General features: G+C 34.5%; 1 protein-coding gene across 1 annotated transcript in view; it reads right to left on the bottom strand.

Annotated features, from left to right (window-relative positions):
• CFAP47 (cilia and flagella associated protein 47) overlaps nucleotides 1–17,985 on the bottom strand; it is a 374,794-nt gene that overhangs the window by 111,125 nt on the left and 245,684 nt on the right. Inside the window, exons 46-48 of the mRNA XM_074323826.1 lie at nucleotides 6,271–6,467; nucleotides 5,194–5,337; nucleotides 4,420–4,593 (exon numbers count right to left, since the gene is read on the bottom strand). Coding sequence (XP_074179927.1) covers nucleotides 4,420–4,593; nucleotides 5,194–5,337; nucleotides 6,271–6,467 — 515 coding nt within the window. The remainder of the gene's footprint in view (nucleotides 1–4,419; nucleotides 4,594–5,193; nucleotides 5,338–6,270; nucleotides 6,468–17,985) is intronic.

The following is a 17,985-nucleotide window of genomic DNA, read 5'->3' as shown; positions in this document are numbered from 1 at the left end:
GCTCGGGCATATGATAACTCGATGTTTAACCTTTTAAGTTGCTGCCTTCCAAACTATTTTCCAAAATAGCTGCACCATTTTTCTTTCCCACCAACAATGTGTAATGGTTCCTATTTTTCTACATCTTCTCTCAAATCAAAGTTCTTATTGTCTTTTTTATTATAGTCTCCTAGTGAGTATGAAGTGGTGTCTCATTGTGATTTTGATTTATTTCCCTTAATGACCAATAATGTGGAATATCTTTTCATGTGCTTATTGCTCATTTGCATATCCTCTTTGGGAAATGTCTATTCAAACTCTGCATATTTTAAAAACTGGGCTACTTGAAGCCAAGGTGATTTACTGCTATGTTTTCTTCTATGATTTTTAGTTATACCTATTAAATTTTGGTCTACGATCTATTTTGACTTTACTTTTGCACATGGTATGAGTAAGATCCACACATTCATTCTTTTGTATGTGACTATACAATTGCCTCAGGACCATTTGTTTAAAAAAAACAAACAAAACACTATTCTGTCTCATTGAATTCTCTTGGTATGTTTGTCAAAAATCAATCTGCCATTATTATGAGGGTTTATTTCTGGACATTCTATTCTATTCCATTTATCTACATGTCTACCTTATGCTAGTACAACATTTTCTTTAATATTACAGTTTTGTAGTTAAGGGTTTGTAGTAGGGTTTAACATCAGAAAGAAAGAGTCATCCAATTTTTTCTTTCCATATCACAAGATTGCTTTGGCTGTTCTGTGTCTGTTGCATTTCTGTATGAATTTTAGGATTTCCTTGTCAAATTCTACAAAAAAGTCATTTGGGATTTTGATAGATATTGTGTTGAATCAGTATATCAAGTCGGGTAATATCACCACATAACAATAGTAAATCTTCTGATTCATGAGCATAGGATGTCTTCCTATTTATTTGAAATTTATTTAATTTCCTTTAATATTTTATAAATTTCAGTGTACAAGTCTTGCCCCTCTTTTGTCAAGCTTGTTCCTAAGCATTTCATCATTTTTGATGCTATTGTAAATGACTATTAAATTCATTTTGGATTGTTCATTGCTAATATATAGAAATGATTGATTTTTGTATATTGATCTTGTATCCTGCAAATCTTCTGAACTCATTTATTAGTTTTGATAGTACAATTAGTAGATTCCTTATAATTTTCTATTAAGAAGATCATGATATCTACAAATAGAGATTGTGTGATTCTTCCTTTTCAATGCAGATGCTTTTTATTTTTGTTCTAACTAATTGCAGTAGCTAGTACCTTTCAGTACAATATTGAATACAAGTGGCAAGAGTGGAAATCCTTATCTTGTTCCTGACCATAGGCAAAATCATTCCCTGTTTTATTATTAAGTATGATGTTAGTTGTGGGATTTTCATGGATGCCCTTTAGCGTATCTCAAGCACACATGAAATATTCTCCAGGATAGGCCATGTCTTAGGACATAAAAGAAGCCTCAATAAATTTAAAAGGGATGAACTCATATACAGTATGTGTTTTTAACAATAATGTAACTAAATTAGAATTCAAAACTGAAAAATACTGGGAAAATCCTGAAATAGGTGGAACTTAAAACAACATAGCCCTAAATAACCAACATGTCAAAGAAGAAATCCCAAGGGAAATTATAAAATATTCTGGGCCCATACAGTGAATGATTCCTTGCTTTTATTGTACTTTTCAACCCCAGAATATTTTATAATTTCTATATATCTATTGATATGATCTGTTATTGAAACTTTTCATTGATTCTTCAGCAAGATTCCTTTTCATGCATTGAACACAGTTACAAAGGCTCCTTTAAAGTCTTTGTCTACTTATCCAACACGTGGACCCCCTCAAAGTAGCACCTAGTAACTGCTTATTTTCCTGTGTATGGATCACTTTCCCTTTTCTTTGTTTTTTTTTTCCCTTCGTCTCATACATTTTGTCGCTCTTGTTGAAAAAATGGACATTTTATATAAGGTAGTATAGCCATTTTTGAAATCAGATCACTACCATCCCATGGTTTGTTTTTGTTGTTTTGTTCTTTGTTGGTTTAGTGACTTTTCTGGACTACTTCTATAATTTCTGCATTTGCTGTAGTGTGTGCCCACTGAAGTCCCTGCTTAGTTATCCTAGTGGTCAGCAATCATTTGTCACAGGTTTCTTTGAATGCCTGGAAACAATACATCATGTGCCCTTTGTCTAGGAGCACTGTATATGTATTATGGCATACTTTCAGCACTCAGGCAGTTTAGATCTGCCTTAGCCTTACTTTCCAGCTCACATAGTGCCTCTGTGTCAGCCGCAATTGAGAGAAACTGGCACCCTCTCAGGTCTTTCCTGGGCAAGCACACAACTCTGCACGAGAACGTAGCCTGCATGTTCCCCAGGGATATGAGAGCTTTTAAAATCCCCTAAAGACATCTTATTCCCCAGATCTTCCTTTCAAGTTTTTGGCCCAACTTTTCCTGGCTATACACAACTGTTATTGCAGCCACAGGCAACTACAATGTTAAACAATAACTGTTAAATATTTTTGGCAAATGTCCTGAGGAGAGAAATGTCAGGAAGACCCGGAACACGTGAACGATATTATTAATATTTTAATGAATTAGCATTTAATTAATTTAATAGGTAACATCTTTAATTACAGAAAGAACCTCAACGAAAATGTACACTCTATAAGTAAAATAACCAGATTCTTCAGTTTTATTTGTGACAAAAATAAAATGATAGAAATAAGACTTCAATTATTGTTGTCTGTGACAATAATTTTGTTATGGATAAAATTCCACTTCTACATTTTATTAGATAAATATAGTTAATATAGCATAATTTTTATTTTTAAAAGCCTACATTTTAAAAAGTGCATTCATTCTAAATAATAAAATATTAAAAACCTGTAGACGTCATCTCTGCCATGACAACAAAATGAAACAACCACTGTTAGGAAATTACAGATTTTTCCTTAACCTGTTTTCATCAAATCCTTAAGACAAGATTCCCTGTTCACCAGTAAATTCTGGAAGAGGAAAGGGAGTGGTGGAAAAACAATTTTTTCCCTTATTTATTGATAGCAAATTGAAGTAGTCATAATTTTTTCCTCCCTCCCTCCCCTTTCCTTTGTTTTAAATGCTACCCATTATGTTTGTATCTGTTTATTAAACAAATCTTCCTTAAAAACTATTATGTGCTTGATAACTAATATTTATGGTAGGTATAAAACTGTGGCTACAAGAGGCATGCCCTTTTCTCACAGTTTACAATCTGGTGGAGAATAATGAACAGGTAATAGCAACATGATGTGGTATGTATGATGGTGGAACAGGCACCAAAATACTGGGGAAGCACATGAAAGGCATCTAATCTAGGCTTTTGGGAATAAGGAAAGATTCTTGGAAAAGCTGGCATCTAAGAGTTACCCTAGAGAATAAAAAGGAGTTAGACACAGAGAAATGGAAAACAGGGAATTGAGCAGAGATTTCAAGACTGCAGCAAAAGGAAATGATGTAAATGATATAAAGGTCTAACTGTTGCTGGAGCCAAAGTAGTGAGATATGAAACTGAGCAGATAAGCTTTTGAAGGGCAGGGAAAGCCACTTCAGGGAGTATGGACTCGATGCTGAAGAGATGACATTGAATGGTTTTAGTAGGCGAATGAGAAAATGAGATTTTCATTCATAATATTCACTCTTTTTGTAATCCAGCAAGGAAGAAGAAAAGCAAAACAAGTGTTTTTCAAGATTACGAAAAAAAGAAAAAGTAGCAGGTAAGCCCAGAGAATTTCCAAACTTTGGCAGTGCCCTCTAAAAATGAATTCAGGTACCCCTGATGGCTAGATATTTGAAACTTGCTTCAAAGATTCTATTGGGCACACAACAATTTGTAGATAAATCTGGGAGTGGGGGTGGAGACATTTATTTTAGGATTGGCTGAAACAAATCAAGTAAGGAGGGCTAAGTACAAAACTTCATAAACAATAAAGAGGTAAATAATAATGCATTTCTTCACATTTCCACTATTATTTACACTGGTAAATGACAGAATATACTTTTGAAATTTTGTACCTCTGGATTTCACATTAAATGTTAAACGCTGTTTAAAATTTTTTTTGAAAATATATTTTATAATCATGTACAATTTGTTCAAGTAAAAATACAAATGACTCAAGTAGATTTTAATATGTTTTGTAATTATATGCTAATACTTAAGACACAAAACTTGTTTGGTGCTAATTCAGCTTTATAATCACAATGAATTTAATAGCTGTTAGACTAATAAAAATAGAATTCTAAACATTCTTTATGTGACATGGCTTCACCTAGTTAAATAAAATTAAATGTTTTTAAAATTTCATATAATTCAATATACTCCTGTTGAAAACACTGTTATACTGAAGAAGAAAAAAATCTTACCTTAAATGTTACCTTGGTCTTTGTATAATTGGGCACCATTATGGTTCTATTTTCCGTGATCCCCACTTGACAGTTTATAATGAGGTCTTCCAAGGCCAAGGGTTTTCTGCCAATCCCTTTTAAGTCCATGACACATTGTATACCATCTATTTCATTTTGTAGAATAAATTTGCCCTATGAGAAATCAGCCAAATTTCAGCTATCCAGGAGTCACAGTTCAGTGCCAAACAACTTCTGCTATCCTATTAATCTTGAATCTGATTAATGACATGAACTTTCAAGGAGGTGTTACCCATTGACTTTTCCAGTTAATGTACAAATACTTCTAGTAAATGAATAAAGATGAATTTCCTGTGAAAACCTCATTATTTCTCTTTACTTTCTCCGAGTACAGAGTTTATATAGACATTCTAATACATAGTGTGTTTACATCCTTGTCAAAGAAATATGTCTTCAGAAAGTATTTTCTGAAGCATCAACTTCCTTATTGAATAAAAACAAAAGGAGCAAATGATCTTACTTTGTTAAACGTGTTATGTAAAAATAATCTAGACACATGAGTAAGTACTGGCAGCTAATGACATTGTGACTTTCAGAATGTTTATCCCTGAAGTTAAAACATTTATTAGAGTTTCAAGCAGAGTGGACACTAATAATCAAATTCATGAAAATATAATGTTCTGCCAAAAGATTTACAATAAATTATATAGGTTAATATCACACATTGGTTTATTGACAAATTAATACTGGGGGGAAATATCAATGAGTTCATACCACAATCTCACATTCCATTACAGGTTTGAAAGTGAGAGGATACTGCACTGTTTCACCTGGTCCAACATGTAAAATAGAAGGTCCATAAAAGTATTCTCCTTCTATAATAGCTTGACATTGCCATTCATTGTCTGTTGTATTAGTCTAAAGCATGAAAAAAGGTAGAAGAATATCAGACAGATGTTCTCTACGAAGTTGAATTACATCTTAATTCTTGGTGCTTTTCATAAAATTATATATTGTATTTTTAATTGTATTTCTTAAGAATCAACACTTGAAAGTCATATTTGTTAAGAACTATCAAAAACATGAACAAAAGACACAAGGATGACTATATACACCCTTTCAATGTCATACGGTAGCATTACCTAATAGATTGATCCATGGTACTTAATATCTAAAAGAATATTCCTTTGTTTGTCTAATTATTTTTAAAACGATAAAATGGCCTTGGAATTATACATCCTACTTCTAATAATAGGTAATAAAAAGTGTTCTAACTGCTTAGACAGCAAAGCTTACATACCTCATCAGAGCACATTTTTGCACTCTGAGCAGACTTCTGTTATATCTTTAATAATTAAACAAACAAACAAAAAACACCATTTCTCAGCCTAAAAAATTCAAAATTCCTTACAATTATATTACCTTCCCCTATGCTGTATTATCACTTTGAGTAATAGATATCCAAGTTACAGCCAATCATTGTTCTCTGTGCCTATGAACCCATCTAGTAAGTGTCAAGACTATAACTGAATTTGGAGCACAGTGATCTGAGAGACCGTAACTCTGCTTGGTTTAGCCAGGAGGCATGGCTTTTGAGTAGGAATTTGATGATAGGTTAAGGAAGTTGTAGTTAACTTTGTTAAGCAAAGATATCCCGCAGAAGTGATTAATCAGATGAATAACAAGTAACACTAATATTCAGGAATAAAACTCAGACATCAATGTAGAGAAACAAATGGCAACAGATAATGCAATTAGGAATTGGTAATAGTTCCAGACAACAGGTTTGAAGGACTCTAATTGAGGGGGTGGCAGTTGGGATGAAGAAAAGTACAAAATATTTGTACTTACTATTGGAATATCCTGGGTAAGGACTTTAAACGCTGGTGCTTCAAATTTTAACAGGGCCTGTGGATGTACCTCATTTACCACACCTTCAATGTAATAGAGACGCACATCATACAGTGATGTCAACAATATTTTACAAGGGTAGCGTCCAGGTCTAACAGGAAAAAATTGTACAGGAACTGAAAAACATCCATCTGGAACTATCAAAAAAAATTAAAACATAGTTTAATAATTTTAAATGGCATAAATCCTAAAATTCATTTTGGGGTAAAGCAATATTTAATATTATTATCCTTAGTTGTATAATCTAGAAGAAACTAGGTTATAGTGAGGTAACACACTAACCCTAAATCTCCAGGGCACAATAGGCAAGTGTATTTATCAATGACAGAATATGTTCTGTAGAGGTTAGAGGAAGGTCTGCTCCATAAAGTCACTCAGGGACCCATGCTGCAAAAGATACTACTATCTTGCAGCAGTACCATCAGAAACACCTCTCTTCCTTTGCTGACAGGCCAGGGGAAGAGGAGTGACTAGAAGTTTGCCCAAGGGCTTTTGAAAGCTCAGCCCAAAAGTAACACACATTACATGTAGTTGACCAGAACCGGTCACATGGCAGCTGAGAAATAAGACAGACATATGGAATATTTGGTAAGCACTAATGTCTGCCAAATTTCCATAACTTATGGGTGCTCTGCCCCATAGCAATCAAAATAATTTGCAACTTGACTAGCAGATAGAAGTATGTTTTTCTTAGTAACCAAGGGAAGCACAAAGAGGTATGTACATTAATACTTCTCATATCACCCTTTTATACCATATACCTTAAGTTAGTAGCTAATATAATTTCTCATGATGGGCAGGCTGTCTATGCTGGTCCTTTCCTTTTAAGCAATACTACTTTTTCTTAGAAGGTCACCATTTTCTTACTCTCCATGAAATGAGGAAATAGTTATAAAAATCTCTCGACCCTAGATTAAGATGCAGTATAACAATATGATACAATTTCACTGCTAATCCCAAAGTATTTCAGAAACAGATAAAAAACAAATAAAAAAAATGTTTAGGGCCAGCCCGGTGGCTCAGGTGGTTAGAGCTCCATGCTCCTAACTCCGAAGGCTGCCGGTTCAATTCCCACATGGGCCAGTGGGCTCTCAACCACAAGGTTGCCAGTTTGATTCCTCGACTCACGCAACAGATGGTGGGCAGTGCCCCCTGCAACTAAAATTGAACACGGCACCTTGAGCTGAGCTGCCCCTGAGCTCCCGATGGCTCAGTTGGTTGGAGCGCCTCCTCTCAACCACAAGTTTGCCGGTTCGACTCCCACAAGGGATGGTGGGCAGCGCCCCCTGCAACTAGAAAATGGCAAATGGACCTGGAGCTGAGCTGCGCCCTCCGCAACTAAGACTGAAAGTACAACAACTTGAAGCTGAACGGCACCCTCCACAACTAAGACTGAAAGGACAACAACTTGAAGCTGAACAGCACCCTCCACAACTAAGATTGAAAGGACAACAACTTGAAGCTGAACGGCACCCTCCACAACTAAGATTGAAAGGACAACAACTTGACTTGGAAAAAAGTCCTGGGAGTACACACCGTTCCCCCAATAAAGTCCTATACCCCTTCCCCAATTAAAAAAAAATCTTAAAAAAAAAGAAAAAATACTACTAAGGGTAATGTCTGCAAATATACTCCGTATTAAAAAAAAAAAAATGTTTAGAAGCCTAATTCTGCAAAGAAGTTCTCTGAAACCAACAAAACAAATCAAGCTTATCAACCAATGGACCAGAGAAGTAGTATGACAGTAATTGGCTATCGTTTTAATTCATTCACATTAAACCTCAAATGTTAAAAATGTAAAACCTATTTTCAAACACACTGGAAGTCTGCATGCAGAGAAAATCAGTCACTACTGCGCAAGAACATTAACTGCTTTAAATAATTTTCAAAGCAAATTGAGGGTCTGTATGTGTGTGTTATAATTACATATTATGTGCTACATATTATTAAAATATCTATATTAACTGTATATTATATGGCATACGTTGCATTCGATATTGCTGCATGTCATATATATTATGTATAATGTTATATACTGTGTATTACAACACACTAAAAATGGATGCCATTTGAAATCTATATGACATCTAACCAAAGTCCAAGATTCTCGGCTGGTCGAAGGAGGAAATAAAGGCTGTCAGAATGTTATTTTTATTCCATCCTTTTCAAGTACAAATCTAATTTTAGAATAAAATTTTTTCTTGTCAAAAAGGACTCTAGGCATATTCTGTCATCTGTCGTTCAATCGATTACTTTCATTCTGAGAGAAGTATTAGAATTGTGGCAACATCATTAGAACAAACCAGGTAAGGTAATGATTTGATCAAAATCTGTTGCTTTATTAAGAGAAATAAAGAAACCTCATTTTTCCTCTGCATGCACAGACTAAAATGAAAATATTTAGATTAAGTAATTTAAATAACATTAAAGTGCTTAGAATAGGAAATTTAGGCAACTCAACAGTAATTATTATTTTCATCAAAGATAATAACTAGCTATTTAATAGTAAAAAATAATTGAAATGCACACATTCAAGGATAATGCCTCTACAAAAGCTTTGTTATATACTGTTCCCTTTTCCCTAAAAATATTCATTTCCTAATGAAACTGAATCTGAAAGTCAAAGTCAAGGTCATTCCTAAGTATACATTTTCCTATTCATTAAATGTTTTGAGTAAAAACCCTAAGGAATGCACAGTGCCAGCCCCTCTCCCTTACAAGTCCAAAATCAAATCCATCATAAAGTCGACCTCATAGAAAATATGGTTCTATTTTTGAAGATGTTTTGGTAAAACAATGTTTCTTTCTTAAACATCTCAAATAATTGAATTGATTCATGCCAGAAACATGAGTAGGACTATTATCATATATTATCAACAAGAAGTCGCTTTTGGATTCAGGTATTCATCAGACAGTATTCACACTCCCTCAGATGTAAAATAGCAGAGGTAGAAATTATCTTGATTTTTAGAAACTTGGTAATTTTACTGGCCACATGGTGCCACCATACCATCATTCTCTGTTAGGGACATGTTTTCTCAAAGTCCTTTCCAATTCCGCAATGTAGCAGATGCCATCCATGCCCTGCCATGGCCCTTTCTGCATTTAAATCTTCCTTGTAGGTCAATGGCTTTATGGAAAACTCTGACTTTGTCCTTGAGAACTTTCTCTGGTCATAGGAGGGAGCTCAGCCCTCACATGGATCAGGCCAGAAATGACAGTTAACGTCTGCAGTTGCCGTCCTCAACAAATAACGCATCATAAGGGCGGAAGAGTAACCCACCTTTTTTGTCTTTTGGTTGGAGTATCTGAGTGAATGCTACACTAACTCCTAGAGATCCCCAGTGAAACTGAGCCCAAATTGCTAACATTGGCAACTGTTTATTTACACTCACTGAATTGGCTGCCTCTCATTGCTGCATCTCATTCTCTCACACTTCTACCTATCGTTCCTGAAATCACCTCTCAAACTATTGATCTCAAGACCTGGTCTCAGGGTCTGCTGTTGGGATTCCCCAACCTAACACATGCCCTTACACACAGGAAACAGAGCTTCTTGTCCTGGGTCTCCTGCTTTCCAGAGACTTACTCTGAATCTCCTTTGGCATTGTCTCTCTACATATGCAAGGAGTATATCGGCCCAATGGCACAATCTACATGAAGTCCAGCCCCATCCATGTTCCAAGTTCATGGGATGCCATAATTCACAATCCAAAGTGCTTTGATCCCATTTCCAGTGTTTGCACAGGACTCTTCCCTGTGTCAATCCTCCCGATGGAAAACTCCTAGAATTGAAGCATAACTAAGAGGTGGCTATCAAAAGGAAGATGTGGACCAAGGTTAATTATGTGGCCTGAGTTACCCACAAATTTGTACACAAGAGCCATTATGGTACGTTACAGTTGAAGGAAGGAAAAGAACAGGGTGGTCAGCGTCCAGCTACCTTGCACTGTCATATTCTACTGCAAAATTCTGAAGAGGCCAAGAATTCTGAATTCAGACTTGCTCTTCCAAGGTGGTATTAGTTATATTTGTCAAGATGAAATGACAGAACGTGTTCTATTTAAAAATCTGTTTGATTACTTTAACAATTTAGGCATATGATATGTGGGCTTCCATTTGTACTTTTGACTTGGGCATCACAAATAGTTAGGGACATTCTGGACCTGTCCCTTCCGTCCGTATTCCACTCAGATGTCCTTTTCTTTACAGGTGACCCTGGTAATTGTGGCAGTTGCCAGGGTTCCGTAATTAAAGGTAACTAAATATATCCAAATTGATCAGATTAAAGTTACTGAAGAAAATAAAGGAAACTAAGAAAGAATCTAATGAAAGCATACTTAATTTTATATAACATTAGACACTGGACGAAGTCAGTGTGATCTATAGTTTTTGAAATAAACCATAAAAATATGCTATGCTTAGATCCTAGATCATAATTCGGAAAATCAGTCAGTATTGCTATTTTGGTCAGCTATCCCTGCATAACAAAGTATCCAAAAACCTAGCAGTTTACAAAAAAACTTTATTTGCTCATGATTCTGTGGCCTGACCTCATTTGGGAAAGCTTATCTGCTTCATGTGGTATTTGCTGGACTCACTCATGAACTGGAACGTCAACTGGAAATTCTGTCCATGAGCTTTCCAATTTTCTATGAGATGAGCCTAATATTTTTCATACAGTACAAAAGAATTACCAGTAGCAAAATAATGAAAGCCCTAATGTACAAATGGTTATCGTACATCTGCTTCCTTCTCATTACTTAATACTTGGCGAAAGCTTGTCACATAGCCCAAACCAGATCAACAAGGGAAGGAAAACTACCTAAAATGTGTACAGGCAGATATGATCCACTTGGGCTTTTACTGGAACAATCTACCTTGTCTTAACTACAAAGGAAGATACATTTATTAAACTGGTGAGGTGACAGATGCAATCAACTGAGAGTTAAAAATCCTGTTTTCTAACTTTAGTTCCTCTCCTACATTGTGTAACCTTGGGCGAAGAACTCAGATGTTTCTTTCTTTCTTCTTTTTTTTTTTAGAATGCAATTTCTTAATCTGTTAAAATCAAAGATTGAGATTTGATCAGCAGTTTTCAAGCATTTTGTTTTTTGGTTTGGGGGTCCTGTGTCTGAACACTATCTAAGACAGAATCTCAATATAGAAAACAAATTACCCTAGAATTGATCTGGTTGAAATAGAAAAAGAAGCTAGAAGCTCCAATTCATATCTACAACCCCCTGTAGCCAAACCAAAATACTGTACAAGAATGCTATGGCTCTATAGAATATCATTTGATTAATTGATTTCTTAGGTTTTTTTCTGCCTTAATATTCCATGATTACATGAAAGTACATCACATATGTGGAAGAGACTAAATAATATAGTAATTCATCATTATCTTCTACAGTTAAGTATATTATTGGTAAGCCATAGTCAGAGCTCTTAATTCAGAAGATGAGCTATCAAGAGAATGAATAGCTATGTTTACATGAATTCATTTATATTAATGAATTTACAATAAATAGATATTTATTTGTTCTAAATTCATGTATGAGTAATTATATTTTCAGATAATTTTTTGGCCTATTTGCTAATCCCACTTCCATCTACCATGTTTCCTCGAAATAAGACGTAGCTGGACCATCAGCTCTAATGCGTCTTTTGGAGCAAAACTTAACATAAGACCCGGTCTTATTTTAATATAATATAAGCCAGGGTCTTATATAATATAATATTAAACCGGGTCTTATATTAATTTTTGCTCCAAAAGACGCATTAGAGCTGATGGTCCAGCTACGTCTTATTTTCGGGGAAACACGGTACTACTGGAAAGTTTTAGCGTAGATTTTCTTTTCTATTCTACAAGTAAAAAGACAAATCATATTCCAGTTGGAATTTTACCCATTTTAATTACCTAATGTTTATTGGCACGTCTACGTCACAAATACTCTGGTAAAGTAAGTGATAGATTAATGGTGTACTAACAATTGCTCATTACTGAGTTTCTTCATTTAATATCAAAAACATGAAGTGTGCCATAGACTTCATATAACAAAGAAAAACATTCCGCAATTAGAAATTTTAGAGTGTGCTTGATGTATTTCGTAAAATGTTTTCATTAGAAGTGTAGTATAACATCATCCACTCAAGAAAAAACGTTTTCTGAAATGGTTTAGCTGCTTAAATTGTCAAATGTATTATACTATTCAATAAAAGAACAATAACTTGAAATGATAAAGAACCACACTAATTATGGACAAATTCAATTTTTGAAATATTGGTTAAAATGGGTTTTTATCACTTCAAAAGAGGCTGAACTACTTTGTTTTTCTATCACCAGGAAGATCTACAATGATATAATATTTAATGTTGAAAGGAAAGAGAAAGCTAGGAAAAGGTAAGGAAAGAGATAAAGGAAATTAAAAGCAAGGAAGAAGGAAGATAAAAATAAAGGACGGAAGTAGGAATCAAGAAAGGAAAAGGAGAGTTGGGGATGCTAAGAGAATAGCACATGACCTTTTTTCCCTAACCAATTCCAAATGGCTGAGATGCTGGACTTGCCTCCCCATGAAGTTTCTAAGTATCTACAAGCAGGAAAGACTGGTGAAAGGAAATACGTGCACATCCTTACAGGTGCCCTACAGCACAGGAAGGAGGCCACAGAAAGATATCAAACTGCTAAAGGAAGCCAATGACAAGAATTGCCATTTTTTTTCCAGCACAGACAAGACAGGCTGAATAGGTATAGGAAAACCTAATCTTATTGCGTCGGTCAGTAAGGTAGGGCCTCACCAATGTTCTGTCTGCTTGATCTCTTAATTATTGAGATGTACAGTAAAATCTCCCACTCTATGGATTTCTCCTTCTATATCTGCCATTTTTTGCTTTGTACATTTTGAGATGTGGTTGGGGGGGAAAACAGTTTGAAATTTTTCTCTACATTGGATTATTCCTTTTTAAATCAATACATTTGCTTTACAGTCTATTTACTCTAATATTAAAATATTTATGCCAGCTGTTGTTGTTTTTTAATTTTTACTGGGGAATATTGGAGAACAGTGTGTTTTTCCAGGACCTATCAGCTCCAAGTCAAGTCGTTGTTGTTGTTTTTTTTCAATCTAGTTGTGGAAGACACAGCTCACTGGGCCTTGTGGGACTCGAACTGGCAACCTTGGTGTTATGAGCACTGCGCTTTAACTACTGACTCAACCAGCCGCCCACCAGCTGTTTTTTGATTAGTAAATACCTGGTATAGGTTTTGGGATATTTTACCAAGTAACTTTGTAAACACCATAAAGCTGCATTTCACTTTCCATTGTGAAAATATCAACTTTTATAGTTTCATCTGTCTGTATTTATCGTGATTAATATTTGTGTTTAATATCTTGTTTTGTGCCTTTCTTTACCCTATCCTTTCTTTAGCTCTTCTCTGTTCCTCTATTCTCTTAAGCTCATCAATATTTCTTTATTTCCTTTTATGCATTTCACCGGTTTAGAAATTATACATTCTATCTCCGTATTTTTCGGTCTGCCCAAATATTCAACATTCATTATGTAAAAATATCTTAAAATAGTTCAAACCTCTTCCCTAAAACTACAAGCATCTTACATGCCTATAAAGGCAATAATCCACACCTTATAAAATTACTGTCCTGTAATTGAGTTCACTTTGTTTTTATACCACCTGAATTATTCATTATTATTTCCATAGCCAATGATCAGTAAGATTTACCCACATTTACTGATTATTTTATTAACCACTGCTCTTAGATCCTAATTCTTCCTAATTCAATTTCCTTCATCCATAAGTAGATTCTCCATTTGTTCTTTTAGCAAATATCTGTGACTTTTAAATTTTCTCAATTTCATTGTTTGATTGAAAACATTTTTATTTCAACTTTACACTTGAGTGATAGTTTACTGGGATTTAAAATTCTAGAATTATAGTTCATTTGCTTTAGCACTGTAATGCCATTGTCTTCTGTCTTCCATAGTTACTGTTGGTAATTCTGCTTTCAGTATAATTTTTGTTCCTTTGAAAATAATGTCTTTTCCTGCTGTTGCTTTTCAGAATTTTTCCTCTTTGCCATGTCCCTGTTGCACTGTAAGTCATTTAGGTGTGAATTTAGGTGTCACTCTTTTATCTTCTAGCATTCAAAACATTATTTCTGCCTTTTCTTTTGTTGTTTGCTCCTATAAATAGCAGAGGGTTATCTTTCTCCGGTGGTCACTTGTACAGGGTCTCATTCCCCTTTCACTTTGCAGTTATCTCTCTGATCTAAAAGTGGAGGCAGCTCAATGCATACCTTTGGGCCAATTTCCTCTATCAAACAAACATCCATTTATTAGATGTAGGGAGGATATTTTCTTATATCCACCGGCAGTTTTCAAATAATCTAGGGGAAATTTTACACCTTAGAAAATTTCATTCTTTTCCCATTAATGGGTTAACTCTAATCAGATCAATAACACGCACCACAAACCACTTGGACTCTCTCCGTCTGTCACTACCGCCAGACCTCCACGCTACATTCCATACATCCTTGATAAAATGATGTTCCTCCACATTTCCCCCGCCAGTCACAGTTATTTTAACTCCAGGGAACGTGTCTTTTCAAGAGTGATTCAAACAAAGAAGTTATTAATAAAGGGCCACCTTGGAAAGTATTTCACATATATTCATTCATTGGGATGATATTTGAAAACACCTACTATGTGCCAGGACGTGTGCAATGAGGAGACAGCTTCCCAGTTTTCTGGTAGGTACAAATAATACGTTTCTGAGAAAAAGGCAGATCGTGGGACTAGACTGTTTCCTCTTTACATGAAAATTATGTTTTAATTGAGCACGAGTCTGTGGAGGCTATTAAATGTGTTTTTCAATCAGGCTACAATAGCTCAGTAATTATTGGGAATTCCTTATAGGATTTATGTAAATGGGTGGTTGTTATCTTTCCTTTCCATTGCTATTGAATTTTTGAATTTCTGTATGTCTTCATGGATCATTTAATGGAAAATTACGAGAGAGACTAACATGGAGTTGTAGCTTGCCAGTATTTTAACTAAGAAGTTTTCTTTTTCATATAATTTTGAAGAAGATAAAATTTCCAAAAGAAAAGAACTAAAATAAGATTTCACTTTCTAATTAACCCCTCCATGGGGAAGGAAGCAAGGGATTGCTGACAGCAAATTAACTTTGTGTTCTGCATTTCCAATTCTGAATACCATAAACTTTCTCTAATTGTCTAATATTAAAAATAAAATCTGTTTTGAACAGAGTTGATTTTTAAGTTCTTGTAGATTGATTTACTAAGTGTACAAATTGGTTTGAATGAGCTGTTAACAAGCCAATAAACAGCACATTCTCTAGGACTTAAACTAAGGGAAAAGGCTTATACAATTTTTCATTAAATGCCTCCCTAAATGTATTATTCATAGCATATGTTCACTATTGAATATCTACAGAAAGAATAAGACACTGTTTAAAAGTCCACATTTTTCCAACAGAGATAGTAAGACAGTGGTAGACAAAAGCCAGATTTGAGAAGTTGAGAACTAGTCATGCAAGAATAGAAACTGCAAATGCAGATCTCTCTCTTGAGAAGTGTGTTTGCTATGGGAAAGGTTTGAATTTCTTCAGTTGTTGAAGCTTGAGAAAATTTGGGAGCCAAAAGTAAAGGAACTACTCTTAGAAAAGATGGAGCTGTAATAAATGATCCCGCAGGGGATGGTGAGCTTTGCCCCCTGCAACTAGAAAAAATGGCAACTGGACCTGGAGCTCAGCTGCGCCCTCCACAACTAAGACTGAAAGGACAACAACTTGAAGCTGAACAGCACCCTCCACAACTAAGATTGAAAGGACAACAACTTGACTTGGAAAAAAGTCCTGGGAGTACACACTGTTCCCCAATAAAGTCCTGTTCCCCTTCCCCAATAAAATCTTTTAAAAATAAATAAGTTTTTTAACCTTTAACTCTAATATTCCTTGTCTCAAATTCTAATAAATGTTATTTAATAAACTAAAATGCTTATATCCTTCTACTTTTCATTAATTTAAGTCCACTGCCTAACAACAGAATGTATATTGTTTAGGGTATGTATTTTATTTGACCTGCTACTATCTTGAGTTAGAACACTCTGTTTTTGTAAACTTACTTTGTTTAAATGTATGTTGAAGGAAGCAAAAACGGAAACTTGGGCTGAAAGCTTCCTCTATAAACTTAAATACACAGGAAATCAAGTTAGATGTGAACCATGACAGGCCGATTGCATTTTACAAGTTTTATGCATAATCTTTTAAAAATTGTTTGCAGTTCTATCTTTTCTCAATTTTCACAATCATCTTCCTACTAAAATATTTAACAATTGATAAAAATATTAGCCTTAGAAAAATATCTGAATTTTAATTGCAAATAACTTCACAGTTATTTATAATTAAATGGCATCTTTAACATTCAGTCTTCATTAGTGTTTATTAAGACTATACTTTGAGTTTCACGTCAAGTCTATGCTATATATTCTTAGTTATATGTTTTCTCAGAGTGAATTCTTTAAAATTTGAATTACCCTATATATACTATATATCGACTATATTAATGTTAGTTTTATTTGTAAACAATTTCTGGATGAATGCTTCTCTATCAATAAAATTTATCCCATTGTATTATAAGAGCTACTTATCTGTTAGTCCTTCAAATGGATGAATCCAGTAATTTTCATCATTTTTCCCAAAGAAATTGATGCTCAATAGTGTTGCTGAATGAATAACTGAAAATGAATCACTTGGACTGACAACCCTTGCTGGGTTTATAATATACATAGCCCTATCCAGTTATCTCAAAAGGGAATAAAAAGTTATCAAAATAAATTATTCATTTCAAAATTTAATAGCACATTGAAAAGCTGGAGGTAATAATGTTTAAAAAAAAAAGACAAATTATCACGAGAGGTCTCAAACTGACAGGTGGGGAGCCAAATATGCCCTCGCAGTTGTTTGGCTGGTTCAAGCTTTTATTTTTATTTTTTTTGAATTTCAATATTTAGACAGCATCTACTCTCCAGTTTGTCATAGGCTCCATCATCCCTACTGCCTTCGACCAGATCTAATTCATAAATCCTTGTTACCTGCTTGGATACTGAGCATTTGAATTGGAGATCTCAGATCTCCTAGGAAGGCAAAGTGAACAGATTATCCTGTACCTTATAATTTTTAACTGTAACTTCAGATACAGAAATATTTTGTCGTTAAACACAAAGCCATAAGAAAACATCAAGTGAAAATTTAACAAAACCAAAGTTAGCAACATAACTTAGAATCCATGACGCATTGTAGGAACAGTCCTAGTAAAAGAATTATATTCCTATATTATCTACCAGCTTGAAAAGTGAAAGAAAAATGTACATTAATTTTAATATTTTAAATTATTTAGTCACATTTTTACATCTTATTGGTATTTAATAATGTACGTTTATTAATATTCTATTAAATCTGGCTTAGTCCTTCCTGAACACAAAGACAGACTAAAAGGACACCAGGAAGCCAAGAGTAAATACTCAACTAATAAAGGCCCTAATCCAGCTCAAAGATGAATTACTCATAAGTGGTACCGTTCTCTGTCAAAAGTGACATCAGCATCCCTCCTATCCATT

Source organism: Rhinolophus sinicus, chromosome X (assembly GCF_036562045.2).
Source record: "Rhinolophus sinicus isolate RSC01 chromosome X, ASM3656204v1, whole genome shotgun sequence".
Lineage (NCBI taxonomy): Eukaryota > Metazoa > Chordata > Mammalia > Chiroptera > Rhinolophidae > Rhinolophus > Rhinolophus sinicus.
Note: the sequence above shows the minus strand (reverse complement) of the source record. Positions and strands in the feature narration are given on the sequence as shown.